General features: G+C 49.8%; 1 protein-coding gene across 1 annotated transcript in view; it reads right to left on the reverse strand.

The window, feature by feature from the left end:
* GPC4 (glypican 4) overlaps window positions 1–16,244 on the reverse strand; it is a 62,998-nt gene extending 46,754 nt beyond the window's left edge. The window contains exon 1 of the mRNA XM_072336186.1: window positions 15,904–16,244. Coding sequence (XP_072192287.1) covers window positions 15,904–16,072 — 169 coding nt within the window. The 5' untranslated portion in view covers window positions 16,073–16,244. The remainder of the gene's footprint in view (window positions 1–15,903) is intronic.
* Window positions 16,245–18,892: the final 2,648 nt, after the last annotated feature.

Raw genomic sequence — 18,892 nt, forward strand, 5'->3', positions numbered from 1 at the left:
CACCAGCTGAAACAGAACCCAGACATGGTGAGAACCACCCATTCGGAATACGTTGACCAGCAACGGCAGAAATGCCTGCTCCACCACAGTCAAAGCCTTCAAGAAGGAAGAACTACCCCTTTGTTTTACTTTTTTCCAACCCACTACTTTCCATTCCTTCACACGGAGAGCAAACCAACCAAACCTACGCACATCCTCCACGAAGAGACCGTAACCACTGGATTTTCCCCTTGCATCGCTCCCCATTTGGCCACATCCTGCCACCCCTCGCAGAACGGGGCAGACAATTAGCCTTAATCCTCGTTAGTTCTGTATGTTTCCTTTAAATCCTGTTACCGCATTCCTGCGTGCAAGCAAGTGCTGTCTGAGAGCAGGAGGTTCAGCCTCCACCGCCCGCAGCCTGACCCCTGGATCCAACCCGAGCCCAAGGGCTGCAATGCCAGCAGACCGAGTGATCGTCACTGATTGCTTCTGAATCAGAAAGACAGGTGTGAGCTGAGAGCGCAGAGCAGAGGTAAATGAAAACAGAAAGCAGGGAGGATTAAATACATATATATAAAGATTTGCTGCAAAGGAAACGTTCTCCTTTGCCGCACTAGGAGACGACTATGGAAACTTTGTCCAAGGGAAGCGTTTGAAGTCTGGCTGCTTTCATATGCATAACATTTGAGTCACTCCGCCAAAGGAGACCGAGTGGGGCTGCTACATTAATTTATTTTGGAAGTTTATCCAAGCCGCTGGTCAAAGATAAACAACCCGCTGGGATGGGAGAGAACATCAGAACTGGGCTGCCCGAGCGGCAGGGAACTTCCACAGCTTTGATAGAACAAATGCATTAGATGGTGTCAGCACGACCCAATGCTCCGTCCCAAAAAGGAGAGGCAAAAACACTGAGGAAGTTCAGCTTTTCCTTGGGAGGCATTCTTACAATACAAATGTCATGCAGGGGATTCAGCTTAAAAATTTCAAGCCCGGTCCAGGCATCCAGACCTGGCCAATTAATGGCCAGCTGTTAATAGGCTGAAGCTGTAATTCCTCCAACTGGGAGCTTTGGAGCTTTCTGGTGTTTCAGCCAATACTGTGAAATCAGTATTACAGCTGCTTTGCTGAGCTATTGCTGCAGGTAGGAGGCACGTTCCAGCCCAAACACCCTGAGAACCAAAAGTAAAATTAGACCTTATCAGCAGCTCTCTTCAGCTCTCCACTTCCTCCTGAAGCCAATAAGTGCATCATTATTCTTAAATCTGCTTCCAGCAGGGACATGGAAAAAAGTTAACAGTAACGTGCCTAAGAAGTTATAGCAAACAGTCAGAGCCCTTCAACGTGCCCAAGGAAAAGCCTCCCTGAAACTGAAGTGTCACAGAGAGCAAATCCTTCACAAACAGCACCTGCACGTCAAGACTGCAAATTAGCCCTCCCAGGCTGCCCTAATCCTTCCCATTCAAAGCTTAAGGCGAGAACAACAAGAATTAGAAATAAAACGAACAAACAAAGCCATATAGTTCCTTGCGAAATGATTTTCTTGGATACCACATGCTTAACATATTGCCCGAGTTGAGACACACCCCAGAGGAGCGATGATGCTAACTTGTGGTACTTCAAATAAATCTGAGCCAATCAGTCTGGAAGGTCTGTTTTCTATTTGCGGGTTTGGGTTTGCTGTTTTGTGTTTCTCTTTTTTTTTTTTTTGTCTTCGCTGTTTGTTTGCTCTCAGTTTGGCAGGCCCTCCCTATTCTAACCTCCAAAACCCAACGTGCCATGCTTACTGGGAGGTGAGGCACAACGTTTATGTGATCTGCATACTAAAACTGGAGGATGAGGAGCCGGCCAGCTCCTAAAGCACAGCCACAGACTTCCCTCGCTGTAACAAAGGCTTTGTCCCTCCTCCAAACTTTGCTCTTAAATGAGCTTTTTTGGGCACGGCATGGCCACGTGCTGCATGGCATCTCTTCAGCACCCTCACCCCTCAAGCTGAGTTATCCACCTCTTGTGCAGGTCACCAGGAGGCAGCAAGATCGCTTTGCCATATGTGGCATGTCACCTCAGCTCTAACTACTCTTTTCTTTAGGGTACTCCGGGTTTTTAAGCTTTTATCAGATCACTGTGATTACAAAAGCTTCACTTACATGCTCAAAGGCTCCTAGAAAACCTCTAGTTCAAGGTTTATTCGCTCTAGGTGTTTTTCAACTTGGAGGGACAACTTGCAGACACGAGTGATTCCTCCCCATGCGCTTTGACTGACCACTTATTCAACGAGCTCAAACTGCGTCTGCCTTCCCAGCAAAATTCCATAAACTCACTGACCAAAAGACTTTCTTTTAAGAATACTTACTTAAAGGGGGGGGGAAAGACCTTGCAGCAAAAAGGAAGTTTCAATTACTTTGTGAAATCAAGCAGAAAAATTAAGATCTAAGCACACTTTATTAGCTCTGACAAGCAAATGTTGGTGCCTTTGTTTCTGATGCGTGCAAAACTTTTGCTGAGTGTGAGTGTGTGTGTGTGTGTTTGGGTTTGTGGACGTTTCTTTTTCATTCCTTTTAAGCCAAAGAAATATGCATCCCTTTCTATATCCTTTTCTCTCTGTTACAACTGGGTTGTGCAAAGACAATCCGAGTAAGGAGCTGACACAGAGCTATCACAAAACAGCTGATTCTTCTCTAAGCATCCTCGAACATTTCCGTGTGTCAATGCTACTTCACAACTATATTTATATCTATCTAAAACCCACATGAATAAGCACTTCCCCTGCCTACAGGGCTTGCCAAGCACAGTAACAGCGCAGATAACTTGAGAATGTACAGCAAGTTAAGAGACACTGGAAAAAGATACACAAAAGGCTGACTTTTTCAGATGTGTTTTGCATTCATACTTTTTTCCAAGATGGCTTGGCTCTTAAGAAGCATTTAACATTCAGTTTGTGGTCTGAAGGACAGGGGCGACCAGAGAGCTCTGTGGAAGCACACACATAAGCAAGCAGTGCTTGCAAAGCAAGGGAGCTTAGAGAGCTCTGGAGTGCTGCTATCCACCTGAGACACAGCTGCTTTCACCAGCTCATGGCTATCTGTTCCCCAGGACTGCAAGGCGGTACAGCAATCAGTCTTCCCAGCTTCAAGGACCAAAAAGCCCCATTTGCTTAGAAAACAACATTCAGTCCAAGAGCAGGTTCTGGCAGACATAAATGAAACTTCAGTTACAAGCTGAATGTTTTCCATGAGACATTTTCCCAGCCAGGGGAAGGTAAGGCACCCACTCTGCTCCACGTCTGCCATTGCCCAGCTATTTCCCCAGTTCAGCTCAGCACAGGACAAGCTTCTCAGCCCAAACACCAGCTAACAGCTCTCTCTGTGGCACACCAGACCTACAGCTTGTCCAGGTTTTGGACCCAGTGTTTCAGACAGGATGCTCCACGGGCAAAGGATGCAGGGCAGTTCACCCACTCCTGATGCCACACTTAGCAGAAGCTATAGTTACATGCAAGGGGCTCTCTGCATCTATCAAATACTTGTAACCCAGGATCCAGCTTGAGAAAGCTGCGTTCTTTTGGCAGGAGACACATCAAAAACAGGACAAGGAGCATCCAAGCCAGCTTAAAAGGAGAGTACGTTTGTCCAAGGATATTCTATTTCTTCACACTGCCAACAGCTCAAATAAAACAAAAACTCACCCCAACTTAACTCAGTGACACAAGGACTTACAGCCTTACTCCACTCACCAACTACCTCAGCAGACCAGAGATGGCCATAAACACCCCGTTTTCTCTACAGAATGGAAGACAGACAGACCAACCATAGCACTCACCATCTCCATTACACCTTGAGGTGTGCCACAATACAGCCCCCATCCAACCCAGTCAGCTGGGCCACCAACAGGAAGGCTACAAGGGAGGTTCCTGAGCAACTGGTGCGTTATGGGGAAATCACTGCAAGGAAAATCATACAATGCCATTTACAGCAGGACACTGCAATTAGACCCAACTCTTCAGATTTAAAGGTTAAAAACTCACACCTTTTGCAGTGGCAAAAGGTAGGAAAGAACATCTTCCTCAAAGGGAAAGTCAGCACAAAAAACAAGGAGGTGGGTCAGATTTAAATCTAAACAGGTCCAACTGCACATCCATCCTTGGGCCACTGTTTATAAGCAGAGAAAGGCAACTTTATACACAAAGATTGCACATTAGTGGTTCCTGGCTTTTCCCAGGAAGAAAAGCTGCTTTTCAGCTGAACTGCTAGTGTAAATATGACAAACCTTCAAACCACACATGGCTGAGCCCAAAATGTTACAGGCAGAAAGGCAAATAAGCAGCGCAACTGGAGACAGAGGAAGTCCCGCACCAAAAGCACAACGTGATCTTTGAAATGCCCTGAAATTGGGCCACCGTGGGATGAAGCCATCCCTGCAGCCCTGTGCCATCACAGGCAGCCCGTAGTGATGGTTTTGAAGGAAGAGTGCTGGGACCAGAGCGCAGCCCCCAGCACTGGTGACAGTCCAAATCTATGCCCACATCTCTCACATTTCAGCTTCATCTCTCCTTAAATAAATCACATCGGAGCTAAGACCACAGCAGAGTTTGTAAATAAGCTTTTTACCTGAAAAAAAATGTGTTTTTAAGCCCTTGGCTGCTGCTCTCACCAAGCGTTCCTTTTCTAACTGCCTGGGTATCTCTTGTCCAAGGCGCCCAGCTCACACAAGCAGCGCACTGTGCTCAGCCCACATAATGTGACCTATGTCCAAAAACCATCCTGCTGGTGGAACAGACCCCTCATGTATTCCCCCAGCCTGGAACCAGGCAGCCATCCATATTTGTGCAAAGGTAAGCTTGAGAGGTTTAACCCATCCAGCAAAAGGAGAGAAGGGGGGAGTGGGAGAGAGGATTAAGATAAGGATATATCAGAATTAAAAATTCCCCCTTCCCTCCCCCACGGAGCCCTATCTGCCATCCCATGCAGCTGTGAACACTGTGTTATCTGCCTGCGGGTTCACACCAGCACTCCTCCTCAATTAGCATAGATAGCTCTCAAATCCTTTCAACAATTTGGAAGCCAGCTTCTTTGCCACCAGCTCTGTTCAAGTAAAACTCTCCCAGGAAGGACCAGGGGGTCCCGGATGGAGGGTGCAGAAGACAACTGCCCACAAGGAGGGCTGGAGAACACAGGAGGCCACTTTAAATTCTAAGACAATCCCACCCTTCTGATTTCCCTATCATGGAATTATTAAGTTTGGAAAAGACCCCAAAGACCATCTAGTTCAACCCCAACCCACCTCACCATGCCCACAGCCGTGTCGCTTAGTGCCTCATCCACATGATTCTGGAACACCTCCAGGGAGGAAGACTACACAGCATCCCTGGGCAGCCCCATGCCAATGCCTCAGCACTCTTTCAGAGAAGGAATTTTTCCTAATATCCAACCTAAACCTTCCCTGGGGCAACTTGAGGACATTACCTTTCGTCTTATCAATTATACACCTTGCCCAAGAAGGTCTCCTGCCTGTAACCACCAAACTACCACAAGTTCTGTGGGAATTCTGGTAAGAGCAAGGCTGGGAGAGCTCAGCACTGAGCGCAGGTCTCACATACACTTCCCACCACCAAACTCATGTTTTGGCCACCTCACCTCACACTACAACCATGGCATCAGCAGCAAAGTGGACTCTCAGCCAGTGGGGTAGGAAAACAACCAGCCCAGCTGCCAGAATCTTATCTTAATGCTCCAGTGGGGCATTACTGGTAGGTATCAAAAATGTTTGATTTTGTTTTTGAAGCATGTCCCTAATCAGCCTGGCTCAGCTGGGGGAACTGCAAACAGGACCTTTGCCATCCCTGTCCCAGGCAGCACAAAGTCCGCTTACAGAAAGGCAAATAGCACAGGGAAGCACAAAGAGATTCAATAATGGCAAGATAGGTTGGATAGTAGGAAAAATTCTCCTCTGAAAGAGTGATAACTCATTGGCACAGGCTGCACAGGGAGGTGTTCTAGAACCATGGAGATGTGGCACGGAGGGACACAACTGTGGGTTGGGGCTGAACTTGGGGATCTTATGCCTGCATATCAAGGGGCTGGTACAGCAAAGGGACATAAATGCCAGAACCACCCCTAACCCATCCTGGGACAGTCAACAGTGCTAATGAGAATTGGATGTTTCCCTGCTATTTCAGTCCTTTCCAAGCAGGTAGAGGACTCCCTCCTCTCACCCCAGGGCTGCTTTGTTACCCAGGCACCACCTGAGGCAACAGCACTCTATAAACGTTTTCAGCTAAGGAAAGAATGGAGGAAGGACAAGTAGTCCTGCAGCGGGGAGGCATTTACCAGCCCAGTGCTGACACAAAGCAATGATGGCAGGGCTGAGACGTGGGGTCCCATGCATCGGGGTGTCCACGTGGGGACAGACCAGTCCCATGAATGAGCAGCAATCAAAAGGCCAAGAAGAACTCAGAGGCAGCCCCTCTCCTGCTCCCGTGCAATTTCCAAACAGCCATTTTTCCAAAACAAAGTGTTTTGCAATCCTTGAGCAATCCTCCCCTTTTGAAATAAAAAGTGAAATTCATTTCATTCTCCTCTAGGGCAGACACACAACCACAGCAGCAACCACCAGCTCCAAACACAGCCACCCTGCAGACAGGACCAGGTTCAGTTTTAACTTGGAATTCTCCTGCTGAACAGCCTGACTTCTCTTCTGCACCGAGCTCCCATAAAATGGGGGATTCTGCTCTATTCGACTTGTGGACGTTCTTAACTTGTTTCCCTAGAAGACATTGCTTGGTATCTCAGAATATTAAAACAGGTGTATCACTATGAAGCCAGAGTGCTGAAGATGACCTGTTCCTCATAGCAACATACAGATCCTAGCAAAGGCTGGGAAAAGTAACTCCAAAGCAAAGTGCAACCAAAGCCGATAACACGATTTGCTCCAAAAGAAATGATTTGCTCCAAAAGAAATGGAGATTAATCCAACCCGAAGGAAGCACATTTCATGGCATAATCCTGCTGCGTTAACTGTCCTGTAGCCCTTCAAACTGCCGGTCCAAAGGCAATACACAGTAAAATTTACATTCTGTGGTCATTCAGCCACTCGTGCGGTGCAAAAGTCCTGCACTCGAAAATAAAAACCTATTGAAAACATTCCTGGAAGAGATTCACTGTTTAAAACAAAACACCCACAAGCTGAGACTGAGCAACGCTGTCAAAGAAAACAGGGATGGATGCAGCTCAGTGCATATTGCTGGGGAAACACGAAGGGTTAAAGCTCATGGTGGCCTCGTGAAGCAGAAGCACGGAGGCTCTATTTAAGAATCAGAAATAAGGAATTTTGCCAGTTTTTACCCCTGATAAATCCGCATTCCAATCTGTCAGCTATCTTGTTATCCCCAGAGCTGCCGAAGTGTCTCTGGCTGTAACCACGCATGACTCCAGCTTTGAGTAATGGAAATAAAGTATGCATCCTGAAACTGCGGCGTTCCTTTCCCGACCCCAGAGGAAGAAATGCCGAGCAGGAACGGACCCAGAGCAGTGCAGGGCCTTGTTGCATGCAGCAGGAATGCTGCACACCCCGTGCTCTCACCTGCCCACCTCAGCATCCCTGCATGGGAAAGGATACCTCCACATTTTAAAAGAGATGCCAAGTTTTTGCCTAATTCAGCAGCTTTGGTCATCTCCAGTAACAAACAAACAAACACCCTTCCAGATTCACAGGTCCAGTTTGGTTGGCAATTCATAACCTGCAAACATTTGGAAGCAGCACTGTAAAATTAAACAAAGCTATCATTTACAGGAAACCCTGCCTCGAGTACAAATTATAGAGTTGTTAAGTTTATCTGGCAATGCCCTGCCCCTGAGTGCTATATAATTATTCCTAAATCTTTCAGGAAAGAATGCAAATATTTTAAAGCCGTAATTCACTGACAAGGAGGAAGTCCCGTTTAACCTTTTGTGCGTATTTTGATACCTAGAAATTAACCCTTCCTCACCACAACTATTCCTGGTAAGCTCGCTGAGCTCTCTCCAGCTTTAGGATTGCTGGAAAGCGCCAGCCCTGGAGCCAGGAGTGCCAGTTTCTGTTCGAAGCCTTCCCGGTAAGGGAGGTTTCTGCTGCTGAAAAGGCTGCTGTTCTGGCAACCCTTTATAAAGGAGCCTTTAATAGAGCAGAGAGCTGAGTTATGCAAAGTTCTGCTCTCTGCATCCCTTCAGCAGGGTGGGTTCAATGGGGCAGAACAGCCCCGAGCCTCATCCATTTGCTGTTCCAACCAGCCACATCTCCTCTGCCCGCCAAGCCACCGCTCTCCAATTAACCCACATTAATCACCCGAAGCCACATGGCTGAGAGCATTGCCACCTCTCTCACAACACACCCGCTGTTATGGTAAAAAACACCCAGACCCAAACCTCGTCAAAAGGCAGCACTTGGGCTATTGTGTGCTCTGCCAAGCAGCATTATTTATTTACAGAACTCTGGGCTGGGCTGCATCCCCAGCAGTTTCCAGCACCTCTGCTCAGGTAGCAGCAGCTGCCGCTGGCTGTGCACCAACACCACCCTTCCTTCACTCACACATGAAAAGCAAACATGGCTGCACCAAGGTGAGGCATCAGCAGCTAATCCAAGAATGTCACTGCATGGCTTAGGTTGGAAGGCACCTTAAAGATCGTTCTGTTCCAGCCCCCCTCCTTGGCATGGGCAAGGATGCATGGTACAGCCAAACAACCCCAGCGGAGCAAATTGGTGTCTCCAATACACAACAGACCCTTGGTTTTTCTGCTGGTGGAAGCAGGTTGATGGTTTTTCCACCCTCACCACTAGCTAAAACCAACAGTTCTTAGTGCAGACATAAACACTGCACTGAGAAATCACCCAAACTGGACTGAAACCCCACTCTGTAAAGAAGCCCAGGTGACCCAAACCATTACCTGGCTCTTTGAGAAGCTGCAGTAAGGAGCAGTGACCGTGTCATTGTGCCTGCAGAGAGGACACAGCCCAGTGTGATGGTCCCCACAGCACCTCTGTGCTACAGTGGGATGTTGTGAAACCAAACCATCAAGTAACTGTGCTAAAGGAAAGCTCTCTTATTATGAGAGCTAATGAAAGCCAACCTCAACTATTACGTAAACAGCACTGAATCATGAGCAGACGCTACCAAAGCAATTTCTTCCCCCTAGTAAGAAAAAAAGCACATGGTCCCACAGCACCCACAGCTCAATGTCTGCACTGAGCCAAACCCAGCTTGTTTGCTTTCCTTCCACCCAAACACGAGTAGTGGCACCGCTATGCCCTTATCTGCACACAAGGTTTGTGCCCTGCCGTGGGACCAGAGTCACCTCGTTCTGCCCCAGGCCTGCTGCCACCACAGCAGGTACCACAGTAAGGGGAACACCTTGCCTGGCACCACCAGGAGCCAGCAGCAGCAGCCCACAGACACACACTGCTATTCCCACGCCCCAGCAAAGGGCAGACCCCAGCTACAGAAACAGTCCTTTATCCTCCTGCAACCTCACTGGGAACAAAACTAAGTAAATAAACTAACCCCACCTTCCACAACTCAGAGCAAAGGCAAAGCCAGGTACCCACGCACACCTGGCAAGGGAACTCACTTTCAGCAGGTTTCTAATTGTTCTGGTGCCTTTGATCACATTGATGCCCTATCCTCTCATGGGAATGGGCCGAGGAAACCCAGGGTATGTGCACGAGGTTGTTTCCCCACTCGCTGCTATCACACAAAGTCTTTCCCTATCTCAGGGAAATTGCTTTGTAACAGCACCCACTGGAACTGGGCGAAGCTTTCATCTTCCATGGGGCAAAGTTACCTTCCAAGCTGACAAACAAACAACAAGGCACCTTGTGAAGCAGCTCCCTGTAGCCAGCTGGCTAAAAGGCACTCCAACAAGATCCTCATGTTTGTAGGAACAGTAAAAAGCAGCGTTTCCAACCAACAAAATCCTGGCTCCATCCTTACATTGAATCCAAACAGGCTCTGCTCTTCAGAAAGGGAAACAAAATGAACAGTACAGAGAAGCAAGAAGTTTGTATTAAAACCCATGTAATCTTTCTAAAACACCATTATTGAAACCTGTAGCACCAGCCAAGAGCGATTTATCATTGCCTGTCATCGCATCCTGCAGCACAGGGATTTTTATACCTAACAGTCAATGCTACCAAGCTCCAGCCCTCGTGCATAATTTCTTAAAGCTGGCTCTTTCCTGCCAGAAAAATCCCCCAAATCCCATAGTTTTTGGGGATGCCAGCCTTGCAGAGCGATGCGACCCAGCGAGCTTGGCATCTGCAGGACCCAAAACAAAGGTGTTTTGAAGCAGGAGGATGTTATAAGTCAATGCAGGTAAACAATACACGGACAGTTATTCCAGCTTCTTTCTAAAGGAGAGTCAATGGGCCATAAAGACTTGGGCTGCCTCTTCCAAAGGCACCACGAGGTGCCTGGCACTCGCAGAGCTCTCTGAAATCCAGACACCCTGACATTTGGGGTTTTCCTGTGAAGCTGTTGCTCTCACACACCCCCAAATCACCAGCAATTTCTAGAATAGCACTACAAACCACAAGAGGTTAAACCTCCTGCGCAGTACTTCAACTAACCTAACTGTGACCCCAGGGAAGGAACAGCCATTGGATATTGTGGTTCTGTAGAAACTCAATTACCAAAGCCAATTTCCTATGAGTATTCACACACAAAAAAAATAAGAAGGAAGAAAAGCAGCAACAATGCCGACAATGTGTATGGGCCACATATTTTCACCTCCTGAAAGCTGGCCCATAAAAGAGCAGTTCCTATTCCCACAAAAATGTTGAAACATATTTTAAACATTTCATCATTGTTTGCTCCCATCTGAATTTGCTTAAAATCCAGACAATTCTCAACTCTTCACAATTGGAAACATTAAGAGAAACGCTCCCTCAAAATCCTTTGGTCCAGACAGTTGAGAGAAGGGTGGACATCCCAAAAACCTCTGCTGGAAAGGGAAAGTAGTCCACGAAACACTAAGGAAAGTCTTTAAACTAGGAAGCAGGTGAGACAGGCCATAACAAAGTCATTCTTTTTTAATTAAAATGCTTGGCGATTAGAAATAACAATAAAGGAGGCAGCGGCTTCCTTCCAGAGATGCACAAATCCCAGCAAACAGACTGGAAGAGTTTGCTACAGGGGAGCTCATGGAGCTCACAAGGTAATTCAGGGAGCAGGGGCGAGAATTCAAGAGTTTTCCTGAGCCCTCACATTGCTTAGCAATGGGAGAAGGAAGTTATCTTCATAATCTCAGAAGAAAGAGAAAGCAGAAGGAATGCGAGGAATGCGAGGAGGTTATTGCCCCGGAGACCAGTGCTGGCAGCCCCCCGCCCCCGGGAGCTGGAGGGGGGGGCACAGAGCTTTTTGGTTAACAAGGACTTCCTTGGAAAGGAAAGGGGAAAAAAAAAAGAGAGAGAGAGAATGGGAAAAAAAGGGCAAGCAGAACAAAAGCAGGGAATGAGTCCCGAGGATCGCTCTTTTTTGGAAGGGGGTGAAAGATTCTGCAGCAGACAGAGCAGGGAGTGCTGGGGTCATCGTTCATGGTGGTGTCCCAGAACCATGGGGACGTGGCACTGAGGGATGTGGGGATGGGCACGGTGGGGTGGGTGGGGGCTGGACTGGGAGATCTTAGTGGTCTTTTCCAATGTTAATGATTCTACCGTGATTCTCCATCACGGTGCTGCCCAAACCTTCTCCATCGACATACAGACCCAGCTGCACCCCGAAGACAAACCCATTGCACACAGCCAGGACAGCAGCTGCCAACCCACCCCACCATTACAGACACCAGTACCCTGCTGGGACCCTTCCAGCCTCCATCATTGCTTACCTACACCTCCAAGAAAAAAGAAACCCTCATCTCAAACCTTCTCCCACCAGAATCACCTCATGCCCATGGCTCACAGCCCAATTTCAGCCTCAGCATTCCCTGCTCCTCGCCCAGAAGGGATGAACACACAGTGCAGGAAGACACAGCATCACACAGCATCCCACAGCACGACAGCTCTGCCCGGCGCCTCGCTCTGCTGCAGTCTCGGGGAGAATAAAAAGCCTGTTGACATACGAAAGCCACAGAAAATCTCCCTGAAATTACAAAACAGTCCTAAAAACATTGTGCAGGAGGCCTGAGCTGCGCAGTGTACACACTCCCATTCAGCCTTTTAATAAACAGCTACACGTCTAAGGAAACATCTGATAATTAAGGCGATTTTAACAATAGATAATAATTAGACTATGAATCGTACGGAATGTAACAACTGCTTATTCTGGCAGAAAAAACAGAACTTTCTATGAAGTGTCTGCCAAGGAAAACGATACTCCCACTCAGCCCGCACCGCTGCGCTCAGTTGCCGGTAACCACACTGCATACGAGGACACAACGCACCGCTGTAATGAAACAGTTCTGCAGGCTGACGGAGCACAGTGCAGCCCCAGCTCTCTCTGCCCCATCTCCCAGCAGTCTCTCTGCTCCCAAGCGGGTGTTTGCACACTGCCAGCTGCCCCCCGCTGCTCCCAGTTGCTCGATGACATTAGAAGTGGCTAAAAATACTGCCAGAGTTTTTTTGCTCGTTTGCTTTTCCGAGCTCGCCGCAAGGTTGTTCTCCAATGGTTCCCTCCTGGCCCATGGACAATCGTTTTATTAATGCACAAGGAACCACGCTGCTACCCAGGGTGGGAGACAGCAGCCCCAGCTCCAGCTGGCAGCCAGGCACACCTTCAGGCAGTGTGAGGAGCACTCAGTGCTCCCTGGGGCCAGCTACTTCCCCAGAGCCCCTTTTCCCCACCCCCAACCCCACAGCATGTTTCCATTGCCCAGGAGGGCACAGCTGGGTGACACTGGTGACAACATTCAGGTGACAACTACAGCAATGGGACAGCAGATTCGGGCAAGATCCTAAAAGCCCAAAGCTGAGAGCCAAGAGATTCCTCAGCCACAAGAACCTCTCCCATGCACCTCCACCAGACACACCTATTCTATGAGATTGGGTTAAATGAGAGAAACAAAAGCATCACTCCTAAGATTGCAGAGCTCTGCCTACTTGCAGCCACCTAAAAGCCAATGCTTTCCAAATCTGACTCAGGAACTCCCCTAAAACCTCCACAGGAGGAAATGAGGAGATGGGAGCACATTACACCCCCACAGGCTAACAGGTGATACCTTCCACCTATCAGCAAGAGCTTTTATTTTCCTTTTAACTGAGGAAAAGAAACATCTTCTTCCTACAGGAATACCCAGGGATGCCACACACACATACACACACACAGCAGCTTGCTTCCTATAGCAGACCAAAAGGGAAGTTGCCACAACCAACCCTCCACAACACCACATCAGGCAGCCCTAAGTGCAACAGAAGCAAGACTGTCCATCACCGTGACACAAAGTATCACAGGGCAGGAGTTCCTACAGGCCTCATCTTCGGAAAAACCCCTGCACAGATTTCTCCTGGCAGTATCTCTTTACACCTCCAACACCAGGTTAAAATGAAAGGAAACAATATCCCTGTGTTCAGTGCTACAAAGAGCACCTCGCATACGTTTCCATGAAGCAAAGAGCTGACCGGCTGTGCTCTTCTTTCAGCAATGCCCACCTTCATCAGCAAGATATAATTAAAACACATGTAAATGGCAGGTTATACCATATTCTAAACCTAATCTGAATAAATATTAACTCAAACTCCTTGGTAATTATGCACAAAAAATGCCCATTTAATGCAACCAGAACAGCAACGGTGTGGATAGAAGTAAATAAATAAAAGAACCAGCCCATTCCAGCACAACGTTGCACTAACCTGCTGCTCTGGGTGAACATCAATAAGGTGAAATACCCAAACGAGATGCCACCATGTCCTGGAAGGACTCCTGTACCCACCAGGTGAGGTCACGTCCCACTTGCTGTCACACAGCTCGCTGCAGAGATGTCTCAGCCCACACTGCTGCATGTTGACAACTCAAGGCCAGCAGATCTGTAGGCTGGGTAAGCCTTGCTCTGACAGCATAGAAACCCTACAGAAAGCAGTTTGTTTCAGCCCATGGAGCACCTTTTTGGAGACACAAGAGGGAGCCTGGCTGTGCACCGTGATCTGAAGCAGTTCTGCAGGATGGGACCCAGCTTAGCAAACCAGCACCAAAACGTGAAACAGAACCCAACAGACTTGGACTCCTTCCCTCACACACATCATCTCAGAGCACACTGCTATCACCTGAATCACCAGTGCAGACCAAAGGTCTGGTTGATGACTCATTTTTGGAGGCACGGTGTGCACCGCAGACCTTTTGTCCCCAAGTCAGATCTCAGCTCCCATTAGGGTCACAGGAGACACCCTGCATGCTCACAAAGCCCAAAGCAGCAGGATGAGCTGTGAGCACTTCTCCATTTGCATACAATGGCTGAGGAGCAGCCCAGGGGGGGGTCAGGAGCCTTTTAGCACCACACACACCAAAATCACCACGTTTGCAGGGGAATATGAAACTGCAGCAGGTGTTGCACCCCACGCAAGGTTAAACTCCAAGGGCAGCAGCACTCCAGGCACGTTACACTTTCAAGGAGCACACAGTGCACTGCATTTAGAGCCTTCCACCAAGCCTGGATCAGCCCGTGGGGTGGGTGACATTGAACGCAGAACTGCACAGGACCTGTTGCAGATGCAGTTTTCCCACATCCCCAGCACAGTGACATGACCCAGGTGGTGCGTTCAGTTTGGCAGAGCAGAAAGCCCCTTACCTTACCTTGCTCCTCACACGTCTCTGAGCCCTCCTTGCAAAGGGAGCTGCTCCACGAGCACCGCCATCAGGATTCAGCCTGCCACCCCCCAGAGATCATCACCTTAAATACCAACCTATGAGATCAGGACTGGGACAAACCTTCCAGACAGCGGGTGTACAAGGAAACCTGCCCACATCCCGCTCCTCAAATCAAAGATAAACCCATTTATTACAGACCTTCCCAAAGCAGGGAGGGCGGAGGGACTATTTTAACTGCAACCGGTCAGACGTTTCTCATTAAAATATTTCTTGGAGAAGTAAAAAGGGCCCTCAATTTCACTCAGCCACGGGAGAAACGCGTACCATTAGCCTGCCAACATAAAAGTGCATCCGATTGAAATCATTTCAGAGCCCCAGTGAAAAGGATAATGTATGCATAACTGGAGGGCGCACCAATGCTAAAGATTACCCCCAACTCTTATATCCACCATCTAAAGGTATTTACTCGGGGTCTGTCTGTGTTGTGACAGCGTCCCAGACTGAAATGAATGCCTCTAACACTCCACATTTTTGAACCATTCAGTCATGCATTTTTGTTATTGTTAAAAGTAGTGCGAAACTGCAGTGCATGAGCCGGAGTCCTTGGTGGTCTCCGAGGATTCCAGCTAAAAAGGCACTTCCTTTGTTCCGCGGAGAATGCGGTCCAGTAGGTCATTCAGAAGGGGAAATAAAAGCAGCAGCCCTGGGAGGGAGACGAAGGATGAAACAAAAAGAATAAAATGTTTGGGGTGTGAGCACATTAGCCACCATTTCCTACTGCTGCCGGCTGCGAGCACTCCTGTCCCCGGGATGCGCGAGTACCTCGGGATGGGGGGGAGGAGGGGGGGAAAGAAACAAGGAGGAAAAAAATAATAATAAATAAATAAATAGGAAAGAAAGAAAGAAAAAGAAACCATTTCGGTGAGACTTCACCCGGCGGTACCGGGACGGCTCCGGAGTGGGAACGGCTGCCGCAACACCGCCTGCGGGAGAGAGCGAGCCGGCAACAGGCGCCGGCCCGGCCCGGCTGAGCTCGGGGAGCCGCACCGGGATCCGGAGCCGCAGCCCGGCAGCAGGAAGGCAGCGCGCCCCGCGGAGCCCGGCCCGGCCGAGCGCGGGGCTCCGAGCACAAAGGAGCCGCGACGCCCCCCCCGACTCACCGCTGATCTCGTGGCTGGGCGCTTCGCTGTGGCTGAAGCCTTTGGCGGCGTAGAGCCTCCGCACTTCGGAGCAACTTTTAGCGCGGGGCTCGGCGGCCAGCAGCAGCGGCAGGCTGAGGGCGGCTAAAGTGCAGACGAGGGGCGGCAGGGAGCCGCGCCGCCGCGGCATGGTGCGGGCGGGCGGGGGGAGCCGCCGGGGCCGCGGCCGGTGGAGCGCGGCCCGAAGCCGGAGCCGGCCCTCCGCCGAGCCCGCGCCGCGCAGGAGCCGCGCCCGCTGCCGTGCACCCCGCTCCGCTCCGGCTCCGCTCCGCTGGGCCGTGCGTGCGGCGGCGCTCTGCAAACTTGGCCCGGCAGGAAGCACATGGGGTGGAGGAGGTGGAGGAGGAGGAGGAGGAGGAGGGTGGAAGGGGGGAGGAGAGAGGCGGGGAGGGCGGCAGCCAAGCAGGATCGCGCAGGGCTGGGACAAGCCTCTGCAGCCCCCGGGAAACTCAGGAGCCGGGATCCACCCGCCCGGAGAGGTGGAGCGGAGCTCGCAGCCCAACCCGCGGCTGCACGCCCGTCCCGAGCGGGAGACGTTCCCCGGCGCCCGGTCCCGGCCCAGACCCGCCTTCTCCCAGCAGTGCTGCCGGGATCCCTACCTGGTTCCCAGGGGAGCAAAATCCCTCGGTGCGGGCTGGTTCGTTTTGAACTGGAGCTGGAAACGCTGCTGCTCTGCTCCAGGTTTGATGCATTCACTAAGCCGATGAATTTTGACATCGCTGTGACAGGTTTGAACGGTGCTCATGAAGCACTCGTCAAAACTGACATTGGTTGGTTGGTTTTCCTTTGTATTTCTTTTTCTTTTTCCCCACCGTTTCCCTATTTCCTAGAGTGAGGCGGGGGAAAGCCTCAGGAGCAGAGCTTACATGTGTGGGATGCTCAGCCGTGTGCTCACAGCCCTGCAAATACAGAAGCGAGGCAGCTGGGTGAGAGCTGGGGGCAGCCCCTGTGTACACACCTGGTGCTTCAGCCCAGCCCTTCTGCCCGCTGCTGTTCAATGAAAATCACACAAGTGGTTCTGCAGGTGTGAGAGGCACCATCCTAATTTCAGCAGGCTGCAGTGTTGCTTCAGAGTCTGCTAAAGGCCTGCTGAGGATGGTCCACTGCTAAATGCAGCTCGTTAGCCTGTGTCTCATTAGCTGTGTGCTGTATTGAGGGACAAGGTGGTGACGGGCTGAGGGTTGGACTGGAGGATCTCTGAGCTCTTTTCCAACCTTAATGATTCAAGGATTCTCTGGCAGAGGATAAGGGATGGGGGAGGGGACTCAGCTCTCCCACACCACCACCAGGACCCCCAGTGCTCCTCTAGTCAAACCAACTGTGGCCCCATGTGTACCATGGCACAGCACGGGAACCTGTGGCCTTCAGACACCCCACAGCACATGGTAGGGTGGAGGAAGAACGCACAGGGTTCCCACTGCTTACAGGAACACAAACTATCCTTCAGGCAAAGCCTTTCAGCAGCAAGGCCAGCAGCTCCAGGATGCAACTGGAAATCACCCCAAAAAGTGAGGGAAAGTGAGAGGGCACCACGATGGAGAGGCTGACACAGGTGGAAAAGCTTAGGGACAGTCACCCCCCCACGCATGGGGCCAGTGGGACGAGACAGGCCTGAAGTTCTCATGAAGTTATAAAGTGTTCCGAGAGAGAGAATAATCCTCCAGGATGTGGCCCTGCGATGTATGACCGAGTTCTGTTTTTCAAAGTGCTACCTCACCCTCCCAGCCTTTATTTGAAGAGACAATGTGAATTTTAAAGAGAACTCAGCGGGGAGCGCTGCATTTTTTATTCCAAAGCCAGAGAGAAAACGAGAGGGAGAAAGTCTGTGGGGTTAGAGACAGCTTTGCCATTTGTTGTTCCCCATAATCCCATACCTCGGCAGGATTTAAGAAACCTCCTGAAAAACACGGAGGGTTTTGTTGACTGCTCGATCAAATAGTTCAATCAAAAGCTGCAGCAAAACAATGGGAGTGCCTGAAATTTTTCATGAAAAAAAACAACTTTGTTTAAAAGGAATGGAAAAAGTGGCCTCTCCCTTGAACAAAAAACAAAAAAATAGGGACATTTTTCACTGTTTATTTTCCCTAATTCTGCAGTGTTTCTTCACTTCTGGCAGAATGAACCTCCCCGACCTCATCCCCTTTCCTATTTCTCTCTGTTTCCCAGGAGAAGAGTGGAGGCGAAAGCTTCCATTTTAGTTTTATGAAGATGCTGGTTGGGTTTTCTTTTGGGGCAAAACGTCTCACTTGCATCTCCTTCCCACCTCCCTCAAGGTCTCCCCCAGCTGTGTCTCCATCACCAGCCTCAATGTTTCTTTCCCAGCCCCACAAAGCACCTCACGGCCCTCTGCGATGGAGGCTGAGGACACAGAGCTGCAGCTCCTGGGGACTTCCTCCTGCAGCTCGGGCATCCTGATGGTGGGCACTGAGTGCATCTCTGTCATGGCACAGACAACTTTAAATCCTCTCTGGAGGAACTGGTACAAACCTTGCACAGGGGTGGAGGAAATAAGCACAAAGCTGTGTCACCTGGCATCTGCCACAAGGATGGGGGGGATTCTGCTTGTTGCAAAATGAGGCTCTGAATATGCGTTTCGAATGTCAACAGCCTGATATTTAGGGTGAGCAGATCCAGTGCTGTAGAGTGAGCTGATGTCTCCATTTATTGCTTATTTTTATCCCAGGACTCCTTCGCCCCATCCAGCACACAGAAACATCCTGCTGTGGCTGCTCTGGCTTTGCCTCTCAATGTCTTCTGCGGTAGGGATGCTGTACATCAGGTGCATACTTCCTAGAAGAGTGCAAACCAAACCAAGCTGGAAAGATGTAAGGAGGGCGATGGGGAGCAGGCTGGGTGGTGCAATGGGGCTGCTCCCATGCTTCACTCAGCACCCCATTCCCAAAACTGTTTTCAAGACATGGGGCTCACTGTACAGAGCTCAAGACCATCT

This window comes from Excalfactoria chinensis, chromosome 4, assembly GCF_039878825.1.
Source record: "Excalfactoria chinensis isolate bCotChi1 chromosome 4, bCotChi1.hap2, whole genome shotgun sequence".
Classification (NCBI taxonomy): Eukaryota; Metazoa; Chordata; class Aves; order Galliformes; family Phasianidae; genus Excalfactoria; species Excalfactoria chinensis.